The 27,958-nt window shown below is 34.8% G+C and overlaps 1 protein-coding gene across 1 annotated transcript in view; it reads left to right on the top strand.

Moving 5' to 3' along the window:
- SLC9A3 (solute carrier family 9 member A3) overlaps positions 1–27,958 on the top strand; it is a 128,992-nt gene that overhangs the window by 89,834 nt on the left and 11,200 nt on the right. The window contains exons 5-10 of the mRNA XM_051969787.1: positions 30–207; positions 2,956–3,176; positions 5,320–5,522; positions 16,490–16,579; positions 16,944–17,014; positions 17,563–17,692. Coding sequence (XP_051825747.1) covers positions 30–207; positions 2,956–3,176; positions 5,320–5,522; positions 16,490–16,579; positions 16,944–17,014; positions 17,563–17,692 — 893 coding nt within the window. The remainder of the gene's footprint in view (positions 1–29; positions 208–2,955; positions 3,177–5,319; positions 5,523–16,489; positions 16,580–16,943; positions 17,015–17,562; positions 17,693–27,958) is intronic.

Here is a 27,958-nt window from a genome sequence, read left to right as displayed (position 1 = left end):
AGCCTTGTTGGTTCTTGTCTGTCTTGTAGTGTCTTTCTTCGTGGTGAGCTTGGGAGGCACACTCATTGGAATTATCTTCGCCTTCCTTCTCTCTCTGGTGACTCGTTTCACCAAACATGTCCGGATCATTGAGCCAGGATTTGTGTTCATCATCTCCTACTTGTCCTACCTCACCTCTGAAATGCTTTCCCTCTCAGCCATTCTTGCGTAAGTATCTCTTCTTTAAGTGGGCAACGGCAACTGCAAGAAAGCAATAGGACTACAATTTTTTTTGAAAATGAATACAGAAGAGGCTATGCCAGTGATGGGTGTTTAGCCCTTGTTATGGTTGGGTTATAAATACTCACTGGTAAGTACAGTATGTTCCAGAATTAAAACCCTTTGGGAAGCCCATGACATCAAGTGGTAGGCAGTTGACGTTCACTAAATATAAAATGAAACATTATTCTCTTTGTCTATGCATATATGACCACATTGCTCAAGAGAACACAAAATAATCAGCCTTCTCCATAGACATAAAGTGATCTTTTGGGTAAAATTTGGTCCAAGACTACATGTTGTAAGCCATATCTGCTAGATCATAAAAAAATCAAAGAGCAAAGAAAAGAGGGAACAATGGTTCCTCTCTCTGAACTGACACAAATAAAATCAAATGGATGATGAAGCCACTGTCTTGTTAATGAGAATAGAAACCCAGCCATTAGGGAAAAGTAGGTATTTGTAGGTCTGTTCCCTAACTTAAAGAATCCTCAATTTTCCTTCACCTGATTAGATACCACCTTAAAGGATTTTAAAAATTCACTGTAGAGCCTAGTATTGCTAATTATTTAATTAATTGACTGATTGATGCAGGAATTCTTCTCTCTTAACCATACAAACTGAAAACCTGGCTTTGAGTTCTAAATTTGACTCTTAGAGGCCTTTTTTTCCTTCTCTGTAAGATAAAAGTATTGAACTAGATTATTTCTTAAGGCCCTTTTCAGATCTAAAACCTATGAAATCCAAGAGTTCTTTCTGTGTTTATTTAGATATAGTGAAATGGTCTGTTGAAATAATTCAGATCTAAAATGCTTCTTTTTCCTCAGTAACAGGTATATAAGGCCTAATTTGGGGGTCCCTGACATTTCTTAATACTCTTACATCTCACTTTTTCTACATTGACATACACTCTCTAGGGTTGGTGGTCAGTTGTTAGTTTCTCCACCTTAAATATCAGTGTAGTTATTCTCAGACTAAAAACCTTAGCATATCTTGTATACAAGAATAGGAAAGAGTTTGAAGACATGTATTCAATTAAAAACATCATTTCTTTTGTTATTACAAACTATGCTCTAGACCTTCAACCTAGTATAGAGTAGAACTTAATAGATATTTAATAAATGTTTGTTGAAATCAAATTGAATCAGGTTACCTAATATAATAGTGTCTTTCTTTGGTTGTGTTGTAGCTCTAAAATTATCTAAAATTATAGATTTACTTGGGGGGGAAATGTTGTGTTGTAGTTCTGGACTCTACAGCAATAATTGTTATATAGCAACTGGAATAGTACCAGATAAAATCCTATTTACAAATAAAGTTGCTGAGATGCGTGCTTAGATATATTTATAACTTATTTAAATTTAATGAAATAATATATTAGTGCTATGAGGGATCTCAATCATCTAGAATAATCATTTTATTTGTGAGAAAAATGAAGTGAAGAGAGGTTGACATAGGGCAAAGCTAGTACTCCAACCTAGGTCTTCTGACACTTCTCTCTGCTACATCTCTTACTACAATTCTTCCTGGAGTGCTCTTTCAGTATCTAAATTAAGTATATAAATGGTTATTTATTGGACACTCATCATGTGTTCAGCATAAAGCAAGATTCTCTAGGGGAGAGAGGAATACAAAAAACTGTAAGACAAAAAAAAAACCCTTCCCCCAAGTAAATCTATAATTTAGGTAAGAAAACACACCAGGGTTAAATTCTATAACATAAACCTTTAGTTCAGTAGAAATTCAGAAGAGGGAGAATTTTGAGAACTGGATTAGTCAGAGAAGGTATCACAGAGCAAATAAAACTTGACCTAGGCAATAAAAGGACAAGATGCTGAGTTAGAGACAGAGGTAAAGCCATGAACAAGGGTACAGAGATAGCAATGATCATGGTAGATTGATGGAACAGTGAAGATTCTGGCCTAATTTACAGAATGTTAACATTCTGAAACCTATATGCCAGAGTCACAGATCTTATAGACTATCTTGTAAAAAAAAATGGCATTGCTAATTTGGTTCAGTTGTTTTTCAGTCCCCAGAGATTGAATTTGGGGTCCCCATTTGGGGTTTTCTTGGCAAAGATATTGAAATTGTTTACAATTTCCTTCTTCAGCTCATTTTACAAATGAGGAAACTGAGGCAAACAGAGTGAAGAGACTTATTCAAGGTCACATAACTAGGAAGTGTCTCAGGACAGATTTGAACTCAGGAAGATGAATCTTCCTAATTCTCAGGTTGGGGAGCTATCCACTTAGCTGCCTCGAATTGCTGGTAAGAAGTTTTGATCATAAAAACATGGAGGCACTTTTTATCAAAGGGGAACTAGTTAATGCAGTGAATAAAAGCAAGTTCAAATCTGGCCTCAATGGCTAACTAGCTGTGTGACTTTGGCAAATCACTTCACCCTGACTGACTCCGTTTCTTTGTCTGTAAAATGGAGAAGAAAAAACAAACCATTCCAGTATCTCTGCCAAGAAACTAAGGGATCATAAAGAGTCAGATGTGACCAAACAGCAACAACTTTTTGTCCAGCCCCCCTTTATTTATTTTTATTATCTTTCTATTTTTTTAGTAGATCATGCTATAAGCATGTATATGCAGTCAACAAAGTTTCATTAGTTCTAGCAAAACCATCTAAATAATATAATATTTCACAGAGGAAGTCACTTAACGGAGTAATTGTGGCTTTCTTTCCAGGATTACTTTCTGTGGCATATGCTGTCAAAAATATGTGAAAGCTAACATTTCTGAGCAGTCAGCTACCACAGTGAGATATACCATGAAGATGTTGGCAAGTGGAGCAGAAACAATCATCTTCATGTTCCTGGGAATTTCTGCTGTAGATCCTTCCATTTGGACTTGGAACACAGCATTCATACTCCTGACATTAGTCTTCATTTCTGTCTACAGAGCCATTGGTAAGAAAAACCCATCTACCTCACTTAATTCTATACATTTTCACATAATCCCAAGGTATCATAGCATCAAACCTGAGATGACCAAGCCAGGTATCCTTCAGAGCATGTTGTCAGTGAAAAAGTTCCTAAAACAGAAGGAATTCTGGAAACATTTATTATACTTTGTAATGAATCTTTGTCTCATAAGTTGAGAAACCACTTAGTTGAATAATACAAAGGTTTTTCTTGAGAAACCAAACTATTAGAGACACTGAGAGATTAATGATCCTTTCCAAGTTGCTCACTGTCCCAGTTACATACCAAGATACAATAAGAGCATTATGAGTATATAGTGGATTAAGAATGGCAACAGATGTATTCTTGGACTTTTAGGTCAAGGAGAAAAGATGAAACAGAGCTGGCACTAAGGATGATCAAAGGAAGTAATCACCTAGAAAACAACAAAGTGGGAGGAGGGAAAAGGATGCAATACAGGACATATTTTAGTTTTGCTGTTTACAAATACACAGAATTTTCATAACACAAAATCTTCATGACACATAGATATTTATTTTAGAGATATATTGTTACTTTTTCATAGTAGTGATTCAGTGCCACTGATTAGTAGCAAGACATAAAGAAACATTTTAAATTGTGAGTAGGGGCACAATTTATAATCTTTGCTCAGAAAACACAAATGTCTTCTTGACTATGTTTACAGGGGAATAATGAATGGGATAAATCTTGTGATCACTCCAAAATTATAATCTAGTAAATTCAAAGCAAGTGAATGGGACATGAGGAAGGGAATTTGGGGGAGAATAATTTTGAGATGCTTTACAAGCTATTTTTCAATAAAGAAGTTCTTACCTTTTCAGCATAAATGAAGTCCATCCTGATGTTCTCATTCCATAAGTAACTATTAGTGAAATTGGAGGCCATTACACAAATTCTATACCTGCAGAGGGGCTTGTAGAGACTAAAAAGTTCTCATTGGTTTCCCAAGTACTATAAGGTAGGTAAGGAGGGAGTAATAGAAGGGAGATTTGAATCCTAGTCTTTTTGTTCATGAAGTTGGCACTGCCACAACTAAGTTCTCACATGGGAACAAACTTCCTTCTCATTTCTGGCAGTCATGTTGGGAATAAAATGTTAGAACTTTGAGTGAGAACATGTAGTCAAGAAATGAGCAATTTCAGTTTCTTTCTGCTATCCTCACACCACAGCATTAAATTCTTCAATCGAAAACAATGCAGTAAGCTAATGTTAAGTTTGATTTTAAGTTTGAGAGATACAATTAAGTAAGGTCATACACAGTTACAGCTCATATTCACCCATCCAAGAAAGAAATCATTTCCAGTGACTGCTGAGAAACAAAGAATTAGATTCCACACCATCACACACATTGAAAATGTCATGCATTACCAAGTAGTGAGAGTTTTAAATTGAGATGTCAAACCTCTGTTCATATTTTGAAATAAGTTATTACATTTAGAGCTTGGAGAATATTTCTGTATGTCTCATTAAGAAAGAGACTAATATTATTAAGCATTACTTCAGACTTATATGTAAACACTGGATACTTTTGGTTTGGAAAAACTGTGAGAGGTATTCTCAAGATGGAGCTGTGGTAAAAGACACATAACAGGAAGAATAGTGTTGGATAAGAAGTTTAAAAACTGTCTCTGATTGCCTATTAATAGTATTTCTTATTTTGTAAAATAATCATGAAACTATTACCTCATCCTCCACTTTTCCAGAGAATTGAATTACCATACTGGATAGAAATAAATCCTCACCCTTTGTCTACCTGCTAGGCATTTGAATATAAATTTAAGGAAGTAAGATCCTCCAAATGCTATTTCCTGTGGGTTTCTAAGCCTGTGTCTTCTAGATAGACTGACAGAAAGATTAATGATAAAAAAAAAAAATAGCCAAATGAGTCCATAGCAAAAATAATACATTCTTTCCCTAGAGCTTACTTCAAGAGGAGAGGATGGGGATGGGAGGTTAAAAGCCTTTGTCTAAAGTAATAAAATAAAATTGAGTAACAGGTCTGATAAAATTTAATAAAAACTTTCCAGCAAGTTTTACTTCAAAAGAGAGATACTAAACAAATGTCTGTGTGTATGTGTTGAGATCACGATGCATATTTTTTTCCCAGGTGTGGTTTTACAAACATGGCTTTTGAATAAGTATCGGATGGTCCAGCTGGAGATAATAGACCAAGTAGTCATGTCGTATGGGGGTCTCCGGGGGGCTGTTGCTTATGCTCTGGTCGTTCTTTTGGATGAAAAGAAAGTAAAGGCGAAAAATCTCTTTGTGAGCACCACCATCATTGTGGTATTCTTTACTGTCATCTTCCAGGTAATTCAGTAGCTGGGTTTTATGTGCTTAAACAAAGGGACTAAACTAGAATGGTTGTCCCTGAATCCAAAGGGGTCATTAGCTGCAAATGATTATTATAAAGTGTTTCAAGGCACCAGAGGCCTAATTGGCTTTGTAATTTTAGTAACTAGGAACCTGTTTTATAGGTTTTCACGTGGCACCACATGGGACCCAACACAATTTGTCCTGCATTTAAAAAAAAAACCTTCTTCCTCAGCCTGTAGCTGATTAACAAATCTGAAGTTAATATTTCAACTAGCATTACTCAGCACCAGCCAGAGTAGCCCCCTTGTTTTGTGGCAAGAGCAAAGAATCAAGTCACTGAGGAAAAGCACGTGGGTGCCATTTTTTAATACCTTGCTGAAGTTAAGTGACCACACTAATCATTTGCATAGGTAGAATCTTTTTAGGAAAGCCAAATAGAATAGATACTGCTAAAGAAGGCAAACTATGTTCATCATCTCTGCAGTTCTCCATGGGTTGCTGGTATTATAAATATATGTCTCTGCTAATATTCAAAAATCATTCTTTCCACACAGTGGGAAGTAACTTAATTTACTTCTATTTCACCAATACATAAAGTTTGATTATTTTGGCCATGAGACCATTTTTTAAAAATTTTATAATAACTTTTTATTGACAGAACCCATGCCAGGGTAATTTTTTTACAACATTATCCCTTGCACTCACTTCTGTTCTGATTTTTCCCCTCCCTCCCTTCACCCCCTCCCCCAGATGGCAAGCAGTCCTATATATGTTAAATATGTTGCAATATATCCTAGATACAATATATGTGTGCAGAACCGAACAGTTCTCTTGTTGCACAGGGAGAATTGGATTCAGAAGGTAAAAATAACCCGGGAAGAAAAACAAAAATGCAAATAGTTTACATTCATTTCCCAGTGTTCTTTCTTTGCGTGTAGCTGCTTCTGTCCATCATTTATCAATTGAAACTGAGTTAGGTCTGTTTGTCAAAGAAATCCACTTCCATCAGAATATATCCTCATACAGTATCGTTGTTGAAGTGTATAATGATCTCCTGGTTCTGCTCATTTCACTTAGCATCAGTTCATGTAATCATGAGACCATTTTTTTTTTGAAAAAAATTCTTAATTCATAGAATAATGAAGATGGTAATAGGACATGAGGGAGAGATTCCAATTTCAGTTAGATTAGAATATTAGGGAATCAGGCCTTAATTAATTTTTTAGTGCCTATTGATGTGCATTGATAGAACTTTAGACTTCTTTTTAAAAAAATCTCTGGCTACCAAGAGTTGAGCTAGTGATAGAAAAAGAATACCATCCCTTGTGATGATGGGAATTATCATTTTATATTTATGTGATATAGTGGAAAGATCATTTGGATCAGAGAACCTGGATTCAAATCCTATAGTGACGCAAGCATGTGACACTGATAAAATCAGTTGACTCGTTAGCTCTTCCTATAATCAAAGCTTCTTAAATTTTTCCACCCATAGTCAGGCCAGATGTCTTCCATTGGCCAGGCTTCCACATGCTTCTGCCTGCCTTGGGTCATTTTTCAGAGGTTAGTTATCAGGGGTCCTCAAACTACGGCCGCAGGCCAGAGATGGCAGCTGAGGACGTTTATCCCCCTCACCCAGGGCTATGAAGTTTCTTTATTTAAAAGCCCACAAAACAAAGTTTTTGTTTTTACTATAGTCCGGCCCTCCATCAGTCTGAGGGACAGTGAACTGGCCTTCTACTTAAAAAGTTTGAGGACCCCTGGTAGACCATCATGTACATCAGTATAGCTCTTGGGAAATTCACTGGGCCTCAGCACGTGCCAGTAACCACTATTAGGACACCAGATTAGCACCAGGTAAGCTGCCAGACCCCTTCAGCCTCCAGCAACAACAGCTATATACCCTTACTCCACCCCCTCAGGACAGCACCAAACACAGGATTCCCTGTGGGCCACAGGGAAATGTCAAGACAGCACCAGATAAACAATCAGGACCTGCATCCACTGGCACAGAGCCTAAGACAATATTCTTCCACCTTAGGAGCAGAGCTCAAATTTAAAAGAAAGGAAAAAGTTCCTCTTACCTCCCCCCACAAAAAAGAATAACAAACAACATAAAAACAATCTGACCATAGAAAAATAATTATAATAACAGGGAAGATTAAGACACAAACTCAGAAGAGGACTATAATGTCAAAATACCTATAAGCAAAACCTCTTCCAATAGGAAGAGCTGAAAAAGGACCTTCAAAATGATAGGAGAGGTAGGAAAAAATTGGGAAAAGAAATGAGAGTGATGCAAGAGAATTATGAAAAAAAAATAGTCAACTTGGAAAATACTTAAAAGTTAGAATTGGCCAAATGGAAAAGGAGATACAAAAATCCAAAAGTACAATTGTCCAAAAGGAAAAGAAAAAAATAAAGGCTAATTGAGAAAACACCTTAAAAGATAGAATTGAATTAGTGGAAACTAAGGATTCTTTGAGACCTCAAGAATCAATCAAATAAATTTAAACTACCTCACAGGAAAAAAGAAGTGACCTGGAAAGTAGATCCAAGAGAAAAATTAACAGAATCATTGGATTATCTGAAATCCATATCCCAAAATCTTTCAAGAAATTAACAAGGAAAACTGTCCTGATGACCTGGAAACCTGGGGGCAAAATAGGCATTGAAAGAATCTACTACTCATCTCAGGAAAGAGATATAAAAATAAATAACATAAAATAAAAACTCCAACAAACATTATAGACAAATTTTAGAGCTATCAGGACAAAGAAAAAATATTACAAATAGCCAGTAAGAAATATTTTAAATATTAGGGAGCTACAATCAGGATCACATAGGACTTGACAGATGCAATAATAAAGGACCAGAGGTCATGGAATGTGATATTCCAGAAGGACTACAACCAAAGATCACCTACCTGGCATCAAGAGAAAAAATAGTCATTCAATGAAATAGGAGTTAAAGCTTTCATAAGGAAATAATCAAAACTAAACCAAAAAATTTACCTCCAATACCAAGATCCAAGAGAAACAAAAAATGATAAAAAAAAATTAAAAGATAGCATAAGGGATTCAGTAGAGAAACTTTATATCTATACACAGGAAGATCATACCTGTAATTCTTAAAAATGTATCACTAATATTATAGTTAGAAGGAATATAAAGTGAATCTAAGGGAATGAGAAAAAATAAAAGATAAGAAAGAGGAGTATATTGGGTGCAAAAGGCAGAAACAGGTAAAATGTTGTAAATTACTTTATTTTATTTATTTTTTTAATAACTTTTTATTGACAGTTTTTTTTTTAATTACCCAGGCATGGGTTCTGTCAATAATGTAAATTACTTTAAACAAAGAGTAGTGAAAGACCTATTACAGTGGTCTGTAAAGTAGAGAAGATGGTGAGTGGACAATGAGCATTACTCATAAGTATTGACTCAAAGAGAAATAACATACATAGTCAGCTGAATATAGACATCTATCTTAATAACAGGGAAGTAGAAGGGGAGAAGATTAATTAGGGGAAGGGAGAAACTGATAGAAGAAAGGACAGGTCAGAGAAGGTGGTAGAAGCAAAATACGGCTGGGAAGGGAAAGAGTGAAAGGTGAGAGAGGACAGACAGAAAAGGAAATAGGATGGAGGGAAATACAAAGGCAATAATCATAACTGTGTATGGGAATTAAATGAACTCTCCTGTAAAACAGAAGTAGATAGCCAAGTGGATCAAAACTCAGGACCCTACAATATGTAGAAACACACTTGAAGCAGACAGACATACTAAAAAGCTTTTGTACAAACAAAACCAATGCAATAAAGATTAGAAGGAAAGCAGAATGCTGCAAAACAATTTTGACAGCAAGTGTCTGATAAAGACCTAATTTCTCAAATATATAGAGAACTAAGTCAATTTTACAAGAAATCAAGCCATTCCTCAATTGATAAGTGGTCAAAGATTTTGAACAGGCAGTTTTCAAATGAAAAAATCAAAGTTATCTATAGGCATATGAAGAAGCATTCTTAATCAGTTATGTTTAGAGAAATGCAAATTAAAACAACTCTGAGATACCACCTCACACCTACTAGATTGGCCAATGTGACAAAAATAGAAAATGATAAATGTTGGAGAAGATGTGGGAAAATTATGACAGTAATGCATTATTGGTAGAGTTGTGAACTGATCAAACCATTCTGGAGCTCAAAGGACAATCAACCTATGCATTCCCTTTGATCTAGCAATACCACTAATTAAGGCTGCATCCCAGAAGAAATCATTAAAAAGAGAAAAGGACCTATCGTACAAAAATCTTTATAGCAGCCCTTTTCATAATGATAAAATATTGGAAACTCAGGAATGTCCAACTGGAGAGTGGCCAAACAAGCTGTGGTGTATAAATGTAATGGGATACTATTATGCAATAAGAAATGATAAATAGGAAGATTTCAGAAAAACCTGGAAAGACTTATACTGATGCAAAGTGAAATGGACCATACTAAGAAAACATTGCACACAATATTAACAACATTGTGTGATGATCTTACTCAGCTCTTCTTAATAACACAATGTCTTTATCCATGACAAATACAAAGGACCCATGAAAGAAAATGTTGTCCATAACCTGACAAAGAACTGATGAACTCTGCATGATGGTCAAAGCATATTTTTTTTCACTTGCTTTATTCTTTCTTTAGTTGTTTTTTCTCCTTTTGATCTGTTTCTTCTTTCACAACTACAAATAATATGGAAATGTTTTATATTATAGCACATGTATAAACTAGCAAAATGCCTACATTTTTTGGAAGAGGAGAGAGAAAATTTTGGAATTCAATCTTATAACAATGCTAAAATTTTCTTGATATGTAACTAGGTAAAAAAAAATACAATTTAAAGGGGAAAAAAAGAAGTCACAAATGAAAACTACCCAGATCTATCAGAATCATAGGGCAAAGTAAAAATAGGATAGCAATCACTTTCTGAAAGAGACCCCAAAAAGAAAAGTTCCAGAAATGTCATAGCCAAAATCCAAATCTCCTACATCAAAGAAAAAGTATTGCAAGCATGTAAAAAGAAGCATTTCAAGTATCAAAGAAACACAATGAGAATCATATTGTTGTTTAATTAATTTTGGAATTTTCTTGGCAAAGATACAAGAGTGGTTTGCTATTTCCTTCTTTAGCTCATTTTACAGATTAAGAAACTGAATTAAGTGACTTCCCCAGGGTCACACAGCCAGCAAATTTCTCAATCCAAAATTGAAGTTGGGTCCTCCTGTTCCCAGGCCCAACACTATATCCACTTTATCACCCAGATATCCTGAAGATCACACAGAGCCTGTCAGCTTCTACTTTATATGAGATGAGATCTTGGAACACAGTATTCTAAAGAGGAAAATATGTAGACTTATAGCCAAAAGTGATTTACCCTGAAAAGTTAAATATAATCCTACATGAGAAAAAAAAGATATTCCTTTAATGGAATATAGGATTTTCAGATATTTTTTATTAAAATATCAGAACTGAGTTGTAACTTTTAAGTACAAAAACAACGATCAAGAGAAATTTAAAGGGTAAATTTCTTCAAATAGTTGGAACTGTGATGATGATCTGTTAATGTAAAATAGGAAAAATTGCAATGTTTTCAATAGTATTGACAAATAAAAAGAATAGAGGCACTGAAGATGCATTGGTTCTATTCTGAAGATTTTAAGAAAAAAGGAGGGAAAGTAGAAGGTTTATATTATTGTAGAAAGGAGGAAAAAGGGAGTAGCATTTTCTATTTCTTATAATTGGAGCATGTGAGAAGATGATACAAATGTAGAGGAAAGTATGTAGGTAGTGGCCAATAGAAGAAATCTCACTCTTATCTATAGAGGATCGAGCATACATAAAAATATCAATCTCAGTAGGAAAACAAGATGGAATAGGGAAGTACATGTGAAGAGGGAAAATAATACTGAGGAAGAAATAATCACAAGCAAAATAAACTTCCTATTGCAGAAGAGGAGGCTAATGGGAAAAAGAAAAGAACTTGAATCAAGGGGGTATCTTTCAATTTGAGAATATCTGAACAAATTGTGGTATGTGAATGTGATAAAATATTATTGTACTCAAGAAATGAGAAATTTTTAGGGAATCCTGGGTAATATGGAATGACAGAATGAAGGGAGTGAACCAAAGAGAATAATTTATACAAGGACAATACTGTAAAGAATAACAACTTTGAAAGATTTAAGAAGTCTGATCAATGCAGTGATCAAATCGTATTTCCAAAGGACTGATGATAAAGCATCTTATCTAATTCCTGACAGAAGTGATGGATATAAAATTCAGTACTGCGTCTGTACCTGGGATTACAATATGTATTGTAATCATTTGAACCTTATTCATAAATATTGATTCAAAGAAGAAATAATATACATAGTCAGCTGGATATAGATATCTGTCTTCTTTTTAAAGGTTAATTCATAGGTATTAGAATGAGTCATGTACTAAAAGCTCTGAAAAGCTGAGTGTCCATTACATTCAATACTCTGATGGAGAATATTAGTTTTGTTGTTAAATTTTTTCACTCATCTTCTTTCCTTAACTTGGGTATAAGAAACTTATAGGTCAGGATTAAACTTTATTGAACACTCCATATCATCAAAGACAAAAACAAAACAAAACAAAACAAAAACCCAAAGTACTAGGTGTGTGTAACAGATGCTTGAGAAATGCTTATTGGTTGAAAATTATATCTTTTATTTTAGACCCTATTAATAATAATGAGAGAGTAGTTAAGTGGCACTGGGTCTTAGAGTCAAGAAGACTCATCTTCCTAAATTCAAATCTGGCCTCAGACAATTACTAGCTGTATGACTCTGTACAAATCATTTAGAACTGTTTCTTCTATTTCCTCATCTGTAAAAATGAACTAGAAATACAGATGGCAAGCTACTTCAGAATCTTTTTCCAAGAAAATCTAAAATAGAGACATGAACAGTTAGACATAACTGAAAAAAGAATGGAAAACAACAAATAATGATGCATTCCATTTTTCCTTCTGTGATCAGGGAGGTGAATGTGGACAAGTAATAAGAACAATTCATCTATCGATGTGGGGAATTGAGGGTAGAAATGATTTTTTTTCTCCTATTGGGTTAGGTTAGATTGTGGGAAAAGTGAAACAGCAGAGCCAAGAAGCCATTACTGCTTCCCCATACAGACTAACAACTTCCCTTCTCTAATACTGCATATTCATAATAATGATTCTCTACTCCAACTGAGAAGAAACTCGTCCTCCCCAGATAGGATGGAAGATGGAACTGAGAAAGCATTATTCATGTCTCCCAGAGGAAAATCATAGATTTTTGTAGAAGAAAATCATAACCAATGTAAAATGTGTTTTACATTTTATATTAAATGTTATTTACAGCTATCACTAATATCAGAAAAACATCCAAAATATTTATGATGGTATAAATGCACTATTATAATATAGCCATAGCTTAAGTTTATTGTTTCTTGTCCTGAGGAAAATACAATGCTTTTATTCATGGACCTGATCCCACAATTGAGAAGAGGATGAGAGCTTCCTTTCTGGAGTTGTTCTGAGTTTTCTTTTTTTTATGTTCTTTGTATGTGGGAAGAAGTAATTTTCCAAATAACCTTGAAATAAATTAAAGCAATCAGTGACGTAAGAAAAGTAAGTAATTTATTACCTTCTGAAATCCAGGTCTAATGAACAATCTTTCTGTGACACAAAACCCTTGTAAACAAACAGGCAGTTCAGTGAGCATGCATATGTAAGGTGCTAAGAGTTCTGATGGAGCAAGTTTTATTGGTCCTCATTTCATGAAGAAATGATCTTAGTAAATTTAGTGGCACCAAACTCCCAGTGCAATGCATTCAAAACATTTTAACCTACTATTAACATGAAGCTTAAAATGCCTCTGAAGTACATCTAGAACACAGAAAACAGTTCTGTTGCGGCTGTTCGTAAGACTAGTATTGTGAATGCTAAAAAGCTACTAAGAGCAGGACTTCATTTTATTCTAATGTGATAGACTTTCCTTAAATCAGAGACTGGAGTGATAGAAGACAACATGTCATGAGTGAAGCCCTTTGAGATAATATTGAATTCATATCAAAAATTCTTCCCCTGAGAGACAGATTTCTGCTAAATACTAGTCTACAGAAGTTATTTTTTGAAGAGATGATTTTAAAAAAGAGTGAAATGTAAAGGTCACTTATATGAGGAACAACCCATTTCCTGTTGCTGACATACAAACTGACTCTGTGGTCCAGTATATATGATATAAATATTCTAATATTCTAGTCTATTCTAAAAGCAGAAGTTTGTTTAGTCATTTCAATCATGCCCAACTCTCTGTGAGCCCCTTTGGGCTTTTCTTAGCAGAGATACTAGAGTGGTTTGCCATTTCTTTTTCCAGTTTATTTTACAGATGAGGAACAAGACAAACAGGGTTAAGTGACTTGCCTGGAATCATACAGCTAGTATGCATCTGAGGCTGGATTTTTAACTCAGATTCCTGACTCCACATCCGGCACTCTACCTACCATGCCACCTAGTTGTCAGGGAATAGAAACATCTCTGTCTAGAGCTTCACCACCAAAATGCATTAGTACTATTGACAGACCTGAGACATGGACAGGAAAGAAGAAGGGATGTGAACCATAGGCAGGAAGGCGTGAAGGAGACAGACAAAAAAGGAGATGGATATGATGGGGAGGAATGAAGATGTCCTGACATAGTCCAAAGCTCATGCTCTTCCATTGGTCTGATTTGTTAAAGGGTCCCCTGTGTCCATGTTATAAAAAGGAGAACTCTTCTTTCTACATCATATTATAACTTTAAATATAAAGGACACCACAAATGTGTAACATTCTGATCTCAATAAAAGGGAACTTTTAGAGGTCACATAAATTAAACTTTGTAGTGTAAGCACATTACTTTCAACCTCATTTCCTTTTTTATAAACCAGAATAACATGAGTTTGAGTCAGTTAGTGTTCATTCATACATAGTCATCCCTTGATTATTCACACTAAGGGGAAAAGCAAAGATGTGGGTAATGTAGGATTATTGGTAATACAAGTCATTTCTTTCTGGCTTTGGAAAATCTTTCATACTACTTAGATTTGAATATATTTTCCACTACTGGGACTCTCCTCTGTTTCATGACTGTGACTCTGAAATCTGAAAGCTATTTGATCAGGGAACAGGCTTTTTAATATTCTTCCAGTGATTAAATTCTATGTCTTTTGTCTAAGGATCAACCTAATTAAGTTTAAGTAAAAAATGCTTATGTTGAGTTATAGATTGTAATCTTCCATATTGCTCAAAAAAATAAGCTTGTAAATCTTTGAAATATTATTGATATATAATATTTGACTGCAGATGTAATTGATGTTTTGAAAATTAATTTTAAAAAATTAATTTACCCAATTACAACCTGACTAAGAAAGAGAGATAGGAACCAATTCTTTTTTTTTTTTTAATTATAGCTTTTTACTTACTAGTTATATGCATGGGTAATTTTACAGCATTGACAATTGCCAAACCTTTTGTTCCAATTTTTCCCCTCCTTTCCCCCATCCCCTCCCCTAGATGGCAGGTTGACCAATACATGTTAAATACGTTAAAATATAAATTAAATACAAGTATACATGTCCAAACAGTTATTTTGCTATAAAAAAGAACCGGACTTTGAAATAGTGTACTATTAGCCTGTGAAGGAAATCAAAAATGCAGGCGGACAAAAATAGAGGGATTGGGAATTCTATGTAATGGTTCATAGTCATCTCCCAGAGTTCTTTTCACTGGGTGTAGCTGGTTCAATTCATTACTGCTCTATTGGAACTGATTTGGTTCATCTCAATGCTGGAGATGGCCACGTCCATCAGAATTGAGCATCATATAGTATTGTTGTTGAAGTATATAATGATCTCTTGGAGTAGGATCCAATTCTTGCTTTTCTTTGCTTTTTCCAGTTTACTTCTCTAAGAAGAGTTGAATAAATAAATATTTGGATTTCTACCTGAAACATAAGCAACAGGACTTGAAAAGTCAAAAAAATAAAAAGAGTAGGGGAATGATAAACCAGTGATGTGAAGGCCCACACCATGAATTCCTTGAGGACAGAAATTTTCATTTTTGTCTCTGCTTGACTCAGAATCTTACACTAAGCAAATGCTTAATAAATTCTTGTTGAGTTAAATAATATTGATCATAGGCATTAGTAATCTGTAATAAAACCTTTACAGGACACATTTCAATTCAATATTCTGATATTCTAGGACCTTTCACATTTCCTTTTCATCCAGATCATATTCTCTTAGTATATACCTTAGTACATAGTCTCTTCTCACTGTCTCAAAGGATCTGGGGCCAAATCTCACTTCTGACATTAACTATTTATGTGATATAAATTTCTTGGGCTTCAGTTTCCTCAAGTAGAAAATGAAGATGTTGAACTAAGTGGTCTCCAAACTTTCTTTGTAACTTTAATTTGTGACTCTATAAGTTTACATTCCCTATTTTCCCTCTGATAAACAATTCACTCCAAAATACTTGACTTACTACTGGAGCAATTTGTATTCTTGTTTATTTGGCAACTGCAGCATACGATGAATTGCTGAGATATATATATGTATGTATGTATGTATATATATTTTGGTAGAACTTTCTGAACACTTTTGACTGATGACTTAATTTTAGTGGAATACTATAGTGCCTAGGACCAGAATCAAGCTAGTATAAGCCACTGAACAGTCCATCATCACTTAATTAAGCTGTATAAACCCTGATAGCTAATAAGGAATAAAAAATATAACAATAGCTACCCTAAAAATACTAAAATATAGTGATGCTAAATGGCAGCAGACCTTTAAAGAATTTGGTGTCAAAGTGTGAATAAACTTTATGGATAATTCTGTATGTTTCTCTAATCTTGCAGGGCCTAACCATCAAACCCCTGGTACAATGGCTGAAGGTGAAGAAGAGTGAGCACCGAGAGCCAAAGCTCAATGAAAAGCTTCATGGCAGAGTAAGAATCCCCAAGGGCAGTGAGACAGGAAAGAGGTCTTAATATCATTGAGTTGAAATGGACTAATGAGCACCAGTGGTGCCCATTTTCACCCAGCAATAGCTATTTGTGAGCCTGACTTCCCTTTCATGTTACCTTCCATGTGCTCCAGATCATGAAATAGAATTAAGGAAGAATTAGTTTCAAAACTTGTTAATTCCCAAAAAAAGGAGTGATCCCTCTTAATCTTCCATGAGGGACTAAAGAGAAGGAAGAAGGTGTTGAAATGGGAAAGTGAACAAGAAGGGACTAAAGCCAGAAAAGAGAACATAAAAGGAAAGACAATTTCTGAGGGATATTAACAGAAGTTTCTTTATTTTTAAAGGCTTTTGATCATATTCTGTCTGCCATTGAAGACATATCTGGACAAATAGGACACAATTACTTAAGAGACAAGTAAGTGGTTTTAATTCTTCTTAATGAAGTTGAATATTTTAAAAAAATTTATGTATTTGGCTTAATTTCTATTCTATTAATTTTACCACTATAATACTATTTATTTTTACATGCTTGTTGATATTCCTAAATATGCCTGTATTTATAAAAATGTAATCTTATGAAGACCTTTTCAAATTAAGGAGACCCAAAATCTTACTGGAGAATTATAGCTTTGAGAGCAATGTGCTGTTGACAGTCAACAAGGGACCATAAAGTTCATCTTTATAGAGGCAGCATGATGGACCCGTAGCTGCATTTGGTCCTTGGAGCCTGTGACCCTGATGAACTGTGGCCCCAAGGGGTAAATTCTCTTCACTTATCAGAGCCTCAGCTTTCTTCCCTGTAAAATAAGAATGGTAGAACATTCCTCAGATTATAAGGATTGAATATGATGACGTATGTGTTTTCAAGCCTAAAAATGCTGTATAAATAGCTACTGTCCAGTACAATCTCCTCATTTTGCAGATAAAGAAACTACTGTCCAACATTTTTGTTTACATCTTTAGGTGGTCCAATTTCGATAGAAAAGTCCTAAGTAAATTACTGATGAGAAGATCAGCCCAAAAGTCCAGAGACCGGATTCTGAATGTTTTCCACGAGCTCAACCTGAAGGATGCTATTAGCTATGTGGCTGAGGTACTTTCAGAAAGTATTTTGGACTATTGATCATAACTCTTAAACTTTATCCTTAACTGCAGAACAATTTAAAAATTTGGTATAAATGTTGTCTGATTATGTTCCTTGTTTCCAGTTGTACTGAGTAGCATTCTTTGGAATTAGCAGGGTTTAGTGTGGCCTTTCCTACAATGACTGACTGACAAACTCCAGGTTCTGAGAGTCTTAATCTTTTTTCCATTCCCAAGGTTGCTTCTCATTGCTTTGGCAGCCATCCTCACCTGAAGAAGTCATCACTTTTACTCTTTTTTATATCTTGTCTCCAAAATTTATGTTTTTCCAAGATGTCTCTTAGCACAAATATACCAATAAGATCCTAGGGTTATCACACTAGACAGACTCATGGTCTATCCAATTTAGTTCTCATGGTACAGAAGAATATGTCATAGGAAAGTATTTCAATATCTTTGGTGTCAACTTCAAAGATTACTCTTGTACTAGAATGGAAAGATAGAAAGTAGCTATAGATCAACTAGCCCACTCATTTTACATATATTTATTTATTCATTCATTTTATATGTAAAGAAACAGAGTCCCAGAATATGTGTGTATATTTATGTATATACAGGTTGTCTGTTCTTGAAGAGAACCAAAATGATATCACTAAGGCAGAGTCAAATTGTTGTGTGTCCAACTGTGGCTGATCAGATCAATATAAGCTCAAAATGCTTGTTAAATTATATCATGTTATTGTGATAATATGAAATCTTCAATTTAATCTTATTTATCCTATATATGTGTGTATATATGTATATGTACACACATATACATACATATATACACATAGATTACATTATGTATTATATTAATATAGTAACATGTAATATATTAATCTAATATTAGATATACTTATGAGTATATATTATTTTGCTTTATCTTTTAGTTATTATGTAGTTGTTTATATTTATATGTTATGTAAATATATGTTCATATATATTTATAACTATATTTAATATTTTATATAAACAACTAATATCTTTATATATTGAGACAATAATGTAATATTATTTATATGTGTATATACAACTACAAACACATATATACATATCCTCATATATATGTTTGTATGGGTATATATTTATTTCTATATATATATATACATATTACATTTTTGCAATGAAATGCCTAAAAATGCACTCCCTTTTGTACTTCTCCCAGAAAATCTCTTGTTTCCTTAAACTCAATCAGGCACCACTTCTACATGAATCTTTTCCTCATCTTTTGAGTAACTAGTGCTTTCCTCTCCTGAAATAGCATGTATTATTTTTCATATATTTCGAATATTTGCATGTGTGTGTGTATATACTTCTTTATTCATATACATACATATACACCTATACTTACACACACACACACACACACACACACACACACACACATACCTCCCTTGATACATAATAAGCTTCTTGAGGTCAGACTATTCCATTTTTGTTTTTTTATAACTAACATATGTTTTAGAAGTAGGAAATAAGCCAGATCAGCTGGGTTGTAGATTACTTGTAAATCCCTTCATAATCTGCCTCCAATCTACTTTTCCAGGTTTATTATATGCAATTCTTCTTAATAAATGTTTATTGGTTGTTTGGCTGATTGATGGATTGACTAATACAGAGCAATACAAAATGCAAACTAAGACAATGTTAAGATAATTTCAGGCATTAGGGCACTAGCCATAAAGACTTCACATAGGAGATGGCACTTAAATTGAGATTTTAGAGAAGCTAGGACTTCTTGAAGGCAGAAATGAGGTATGAATTCTAGATAGGAAGACAATCAAGACATGGAGACAGGAAATGGAATGTCACATATGAGAAACAGGAACTGGGTAGTTCAGCTGCATTGTAGAGTACATGAAGAAGAGTAACAAAAGAAGACTGGAAAGATGGGTTGGAATAAAATTGTCAGATTATAAAATTGCCAAATAGGGAGGTTTCTATTTTATTCTAGAAGTAATAAGGAGTCTTGAGAGCTTTTTCAGCAGAGAAGAGGTATCAAGCAATCAACAAGCATTCAATAAACCCCTACTATGTACAAGGCACTAAGCCAAGAGCTAAAGACGCAAAGGCAAAAGCCTTAGCCATCAAGGAATTTGTGTTAGATGGTTAGATCTGTGAATTATGGGAATATCAATTTGACCATTGAATGGAGAATGGATTAGCAAGAGATAAGCATTGCAGGGGTACCACCAGTAAGAGGCTTTTGTAGTAGGAGGATCAGATGTGTCAATATAATACATGTGAAATATGGAGAGACTTGCTCAGGGTTTTGCCCGTTGCCTCATTTACAACTTTCATACATGGCCTACCTATGGTACTAATTAATAGTAATAATAATGGATGACATTTATATAGTACCTACTATCCTCCAGGCATTGTGCTAAGTAAGGGCTTTACAGTTATTTCATTTGATCCTCACCATGGAAGGTAGGTACTTTAATTATATTCATTTTATGGTTGAAGAACAGAAGCAAAAAGAAGCTAAGCAACTTCCCCAGAATCTGAAGCTGACTCCAGTCCCTAGTGTGCCACCTCAGAATTCTGATATTGTTGTGTTTCTCTCTCAGTCATATTGCAGCATCATAAATCTTGCTGTGGGCCAACAGCATCCCTAGGCACCTTCTGAAATCTCAATTCAGTACTACTTCTGCCTGACCACAAGTGCCTTCTCTCACAATTTTCTCATTCTCCACCCATTTTGGGTCTTTTGTGCCCCCCTTATCACTTAACCATGTTGCTGAGACTCACATTCTTTTCTGTCTTCACTAAACTCAATTCCAATCCCTAATACCAAGATCAATTCTTTCCATAGTCATAGGTTTATAGAAATGAAAGGAACATCAGCATTCAATTCTAGTCATGGGAATTGAGGCTCAGGAAGATCAGGCAGCTTTTTTCCTGAGTCCTGGAAAGCTGCATCCTCACTTTCAGGGTGCTCATTGAGTCTCGTTCCTTTTGATGCAAGTATGGGGAAGAGAAGACACTGTCAAGGACAAAGTTACTGCTGCCCTTTTAGTGCGGACATCACTGCCGAAATCTTTTGTATAGGTTATGTCTAGGATAACATCCCTTTCATCTTAGCCCAGTTTATAGGGACAACATCAGTATAGGAAGCAAACAAAAGTACAGGGAACAAAAAGAGTCATGTAGGGATAACCATTTAGTTAACCAGATTCCCCAACACTACATTTCTTAGTCACAAAGAAGTCTCTCATAGCTCTCTTTCTTTCTTTCCAAAACAAATAGCTCAGTCAGCAGAGTTTAATGCATCAATCTAACGTCAACCCAACCCCTGAGTACTCCCATTTATTGCTTTTTTTTCCTTCTTTCTCCTGCTGCCTACAGGCTGTTTTAGAGTGGGAGTAGTAGCTGATGTACTTGATAGAGTGGTAGACTTTCCTGCTTCACAGATCAATCTGCCTTTGACTGTAGTAATAGCTCCTCTCTTTATCACCTAAATTCTTTGTCTTTCTGATAAGTCATCCTGGATCGCTCATTGCCCACCTTCTCCACTTCTATGCCTGAGTCACCATGTTTTGCTAGAGGAAATTCAAAAAGGTAAAAATTTGACCATCATAAATCATAGCACAATCAATAAACATTGTTATGTGCCAGTTACTGCGCTAAATGTAGACTGACATTTCATAGTTCAAAGCACTGTCTCTCACTTAGTTACTGCAAGAATCACTAGGTATCTATGTCAAAAATTTCCCCTTTTCCTGAAGTTTCCAATACCTTGCCCTCAATTCTCATGTTTACTACATGATCTTGCCTCTTATATTTCTGAAAGAAATCAGAATCATTTGGTGTGAAGCCTCCCAACATTTGAATCTTCATTTTAACATTTCTTTCTCTATATCTATTCCATCTTTCTCTTGACTGAAAGAGATGACCGTTCTTCATCTTGAAAACCAATACTTCCACCTGTGCATCTGATGCTATCTTACTCCTAAGAGACCTTACTGCCCTTATAACTTCTCTCCCTAGTATCTGGAAAATGGCAACTCTATTCTGGGCCCTCTTTTCTGTTTTCACTCTATGATCTCGTCAGTTCCCATAGCTTCAGTTACCATTTCTATGCAGATAACTTCTTGAGTCTTCTTTTTTCCCTGGAGCTCCAGACCTGGATATCTCTTATCTAGATTTTCCACAGGGCATCTCAAGTTCATCACATCCAAAACAGAACTCACTATCCTTCTCCTTCCCTCTCATGCCTTGGTTTCTGACATATGATTTTGCAATTTTCCCAACTAGTTTCGTGACATAGTGAGTTCTTATCCCAGAAGCTGGAGTTTTGTGGCTTATCAAATACTGTAGTCATAATCGGGTCCTCTGAATAACCATTCTTTCTTTCTGCCAATCATTCACAGTCTAAGAGAAACACAAATTCTCCTGCTTAACATTCGAAGTCTTTTAGCCATATTGCAAGGAATTTAGATGGATCGAATCACAAAGACATGGAAGGAGCAAACATAAACGACTCCTTTGAGAACTGTTGTTGGAGGGGGCAAATGAACAGGAAGCAGCAAAAATGCCAGCTTAAGAGATCTGTGGTATCTCTTTTTTAAAGTTGTAAAAAAAAATATTACATATATGTGTATGTGTGTGTGTGTGTGTGTGTGTGTGTGTATATGATATATATCACATGCACACACATCTCTCCCCCATCTTTCATTTATGAGGTTAATTTTTGGGACAAAGTTTAAGACCATATTCATACCTATTAAATTTATTCTTGTTAGATTCAGCCCAATAATGTAACCCATCAGGAACTTTTTCAATGTCTGTTTTATTTCTATGTTCTCTGTGAGTTATGCATCTTAGCTTTATATAATATGAAAACTTAATAAGCATGCTATCTATGACTTTATTCAGGTCACTGATAAAATTCTCACAAAGCACAGGATCAAGCTCAGATATCTGAGACACTCCCCTGGAGACTTTTTGCCTAGATGACATCAGTCTATTAATGTCTACCCTTTAGATCCAGCCAGCCAATCAGTTTTGAATCTACCTAAATATACTAACACATAGCCCACATTTTTTCTATTACTTCTGCAAAAATCTTGCATGACAGAATTTGTCAAATACTTTGCTAAAATTTAGGTAAACTATATCTATAATATTCTCCTTATCTCTATAAGTCTAATAACTTTGTCAAAGAGGAAATGAGCCACCTCTCCCCTTCCCTTCAAAAATGCTCAGGTTTCTCCTACTTTAAAAAATACAAAAAAAAAAAAAAAAACCTTAAAAGGACACTTTTGCTCCTTCCTATTCATTTTCATCCTTCTAACAATAGTTCTCAGGTTAGTAGTCTATACTTGTTCCTTCCATTTCTTCATTTCATCCCTTCTTAATCCCTCATAATATGGTTTCTGTCCTCTCCATTCTACAGAAAGTAGTTTTGAAGGGCTTAGTGACTCTTCCTTAAGGTCGAATCCAAAATCTGGTTTCTTTTCAGACCATACCTACTTTCAACTTTAACATTATTGACACATATTTCTCTTTGAAACTCTCTTTTTTTAGCTTCTTTTTATAGCTCTACTATCTCTCTCTACAACTGCTGATTTTTCTTCCTTTATCTTTTCATTTAAAAAAAAATAGTATATCTTTCCTCCATTAGTCCCTAATCAAGCTTTTAGCTGAATTAACTATTCTTTTTCTGTATGTCTTAATTTGAATAAGTCATCATTACTCATTTCCAGCTCTCACAGCAGCATTGAATTCTTCCAATACTAAGGTCAACCTCTCTGCCTAACTCTTATACCATATTTATAACTACTTCAGGATGTTTCCATTTTGATATTTCAGTAGATCCATGATTTTTTCATCATAGTTTAGAATAAATGGCCACTGAAGTCTCTTTCAATTCTCAGATTTTGTGATCCTGCAGTACTCTCTCTACTTGCACAAATTTCAACTCATCTGTGCCTTTTCCTATTGTTTCATATTTATCATATCTTTTCATCAATCTCCCACAGAGCCTTTCATAAATGCCAGTGCAACTATTTGGCTGTCTTGTCTCTTATCCCTCTTTCTCACTACATGACCAGCTCATTGATTTTTCTTGTCATACCTGTTCTTGAGAGGTAGGGGGTAATAGGAAAAAGAATGTTGAACTTGGCATCAGGTGACATCTTGGTTTCAATCCCAGATCTAATATCTAATAAATTGTGTGATCTCAGGCCAATCACTTAACTTTTCAGAGCCTTGGTTTCTTCATCTATATTAAGGGGAAAATAATACTTGAATACAAGGTTATTGTGAAGAAAACAGATCCTAAATCTTAAGACATCATGAACATGTGAGGCATTATTGATGATTTCTATCACATGACTGCTCAAGTCAATTGTATTCAATTCAACCTGAGGAATAAATCATAGCCTACTTATATCCACTGTGGATTTTCCATTACTCTTTGAGTAACATATATTTTAACTCTTTTGAGATTTTAGGTCTCTATGATACTCATATGTATAGTATCATGAAGTGAATATTTGTGGGTGGGTCGTTTTTTTTAATAGCATTTGTGGCAATAAGCAAGTTAGAAAAATTGAAAGTGCTGTTCACTTTCTCAAATGTAATATACCTATTTCCTTCAATTCTGAGTCTAGTCTATTAGCTTTCATCACGTTCCCAAGGAATATGTACTGATGAAGTAACTCAGGAGGAGAGTTATCCAACAGTGTCTCATAATCTTTGCAAAAAAATATTTTTCAATCATTTTGTATTTCCATGAGGGGTGGATTAGCCTATCTTTTTTTTTTTTTTTTGAATCTCATAAAGAGATTTAATAGTTTTCCAAGGCTCAATGCAGTCAACATAATGTTGTCCATTAAGAGGAACATCTGGAGAACCTCACCAGTGAGAGGCAATTTCTTTTCTATTTGGATAGTTAATAACATCTTCTTCATTAGTATGAACTAATACTAATGTAACTATTATAATACTAATGTAACTATTATATTGTTATCTTGCCTGATATTGGTGTATAGTAGATTGTTGAACAAAGTTACTTCTGTTATCACATATATCCAAAGTGTTGAATAATTTTAATCTATGCATGGCAGAGAGTTTAATTAGGAAGGTCTTTACATATGAAGTGGAACAGATCTTCCAGCATTTCTGTAACAATCTTTTGGCATCCGCAGTAACATTGAAAGCACAATGTTTAGATTCTAACACTACACGTAAGTTTTATGAAGTACTTTCTTCAAAAGCCTAAGGGAAAGGGAGGTGGTTGTTGTTTGTTCTTCTTTACATTCAAAGAAGATCAGTGACATCACAATGTTGGAGTTAGGGTATAATATATTCAGCTATGAATGATCAGACCAATACAAGTTCTGAACACACTGCTATAGGATGGGTCACAAGTGGTCTGTTAGAACATTTAGAGGGGAAGTGGCTCTGAATTTGCACAGCTCATGCTTCCTTTGTGCTTCTATGATTCTGCTTTGCTTATAGAGCATAGCAGCTTCTTTGATTCTAGTATGCTATGTTGGGTGGTCCTAAGTCAGTGTTTCCCATGTCTCACAGTCAATTCTAAGGTTCTTCAGAGATGCTTTTATACCACTTCTTCTGATGACTACATGAGCATTTACCATGTGCATGTCTAAAGGAAGGAAATCAAGTTTCTATAAAACAATAAAATTAATAAAAAATATTATTTTATTTTCTATACTCATCACTTTGATGTCTAAAGATACAGGTTGCTATAGAAAATAATCTGTAAAAGCCCAGCTTCTCATATTTTCATCAAGGGCATCCTCTAGATCAAAGTTTCTTAAATTTTGTCCACAACCCCTTTTTGACCTAGAAATTTTTACATGACCCAGGGTATGTAGGTATGTGAAATAGATGTACAAATCAAACATTTACTGATAATATTCATAATTTTATGAACCCCACATTCAGTTACAAGATGCCCATACTGAGTCATGACTTATGATTTAAGAAGCTTTGCTGTATATGCATATAGATCATTTTCATAAAAATTTCATTATACGAGAAAGGGAAGCAGATATATAGGTCAGTAGCTGCTGATACCTTCTTAGTCATTTTCTTTTTGTTTAAAAATATTGTTTCTGATATTTTCCATTTTTTGAGAAGGTTCCAATTTTTGAAAAGAAGTTCTCAAGTGCCGTTAGCATGGATTTTTTTCAGCCTCTTTAGAGAAAAAAAGAGCCACTTTTCTCAGCTCTTCTTGACTACATCTTCCCAAGTACCTTTATCACTTCCTTATGGAAAGAAAATAAGTATCACTTCATGGAAAAGAGCATTTTGGGCTCTTAAGAGTCCAAAGACGTGGGTTCATATCTCAGCTTGAACTTATAGAGGAAAGTCCTTTAATTTCTTTAAATCTGGACTTCTTCATCTGTAAGTAGGAGTAATAATGCTTGCATTCCCTGCCCCACAGGCTTGTAAAAAGAGTTATAAGTGAATTATTGAGTATTGTCTTGTTAGAGACTAGAAGATGCATCCCCATGGGTATTGTTGATACCATTAGACTGCTCTAGTAACACCAGAGGATCTCTTCCATTTTATATCCATCTTTTATCCTTCTTGATGCATCTATATATATACTCATTATGATCTGACTTAGAATAGTCTCAAATAAAGCTCTCAGGGTTCACTTTCTTTTCAGGAATTTTTGCTATTTTATAAGGTCATACTACTTACCATCTTTCATTATCTCCCTTTTTTCACTAACTAAACTTCCCTTTAACATTATAGGGGGAAAAAAAGCTCTTAATCAGCATGACCTTTGATTACCATGTTTTTTATCCTTTCAAATCATATCTTGGGTTATAACCTTTCTTTTCCAAGGTATGTTCTGTCCCTAACTATCCTATTAATTTCTGGCATTATCAGTATCTGGGCATGTGATCTGGGGATCACATACCTATACTGTGGACACTTACATCTCACATACTGTGCTTATTCCTACCTTTCCAATGCCATAGTCTCAGCCCAGAATGTCTTCTTCCCTCAGTTTTTCTCATATACACTGTATTATCTTACCATAAGCACCTATTTATTTTTATTCTTGTGCTTACAACTTCAACTTTGGGACTCAATGTTAAACCCTAAGAATCAGAAGATTTGTTATGCTCTTAATTTACTAATGATAGTATGATGAAATGACATTTCTCTTCCTATTGGTGTAAATTTAATATTATTACTATATTATTATTTATAGAGGATCATAACACTGCCAGGGAACTGGGTGTTATAGTGGACAGAGTGTGAGGCCTGGAATCAGGAGAGACTCATCAAATTCAGAGTTCAGGTCTAGCCTCAGACACCAGCTGTGGGACCCTGAGTAAGACATTTAATCCTACTTGCCTCAGTTTCTTCATCTGTAAAATGAACTGAGAAGAAAATGACAAACCACTCCAGTATCTTTACCAAGAAAGTCCTAAATGGTGTCGTAAAGAGTTAAACACAATTTAAGACCAAATTAACAGAGTGAGGGGCTTCATTCAGGTAGCCATTTTCTAGCAACAGCAGTTTCTTCATATTTGTGAATAAAGTAGTCATGAGAATTAATAGCTGCACTGGAATGGGTACAAATACTTAATTCTATGCAGGTACTATCTCCTTCCCCAGCCTTGCACATAGGTAGAGAGCAGGAAGCTTAATGGATGTAAAGAAAAGAAAAAAGAAAAAAAGCTGATCTAGAAGCTTTTCAATCTGGCCTTTTGCATAGAAGGGAGGGCAGCTAGCTACAGGACAAGCAAATCCAGGTCTAAATACTAGTTAAGAAAAGTATGCTTTTAGAAAGCTATTTCAGTCTCTATGGCTAGATTAAGAATATCATAGAATGTCATCTTTATTCTATAATTCATTTATTCTGTAATCTAGGGTTGTTTTGTTTTATATTCTTTCCCTTAGTTACTTGTAAAAAAAAATTTTTTTTAAAGACTAATCTGTGTCATGGAAAACTAAGAGGAGACTACATTCCTTGCTCAGGAGAGCTGGGAAATCAAAGTATCCTGGAAAATAGGAGATGATTGATAGACAAATAAAAGAACACAAAGCTGAAAAGGCCGTTGGCTGCTATCTAGACCAATTTGTACCTGAATAGCACTTGCTTCTACAATTTCTTTGACACATAGATATTCACTCTTTCCAATAAGACCTCCCATAACTTATGAACCATCAATTCCTGAAACAAATCTCTGAGTCCACTTGGGGACAACTTCTGTTTTCAAGAAGTATTTCCTTTTAT

Source organism: Antechinus flavipes, chromosome 1 (assembly GCF_016432865.1).
Source record: "Antechinus flavipes isolate AdamAnt ecotype Samford, QLD, Australia chromosome 1, AdamAnt_v2, whole genome shotgun sequence".
Classification (NCBI taxonomy): Eukaryota; Metazoa; Chordata; class Mammalia; order Dasyuromorphia; family Dasyuridae; genus Antechinus; species Antechinus flavipes.
The sequence above is the reverse complement of the archived record's forward strand: the minus strand, read 5'-3'. Positions and strand labels throughout refer to the sequence as shown.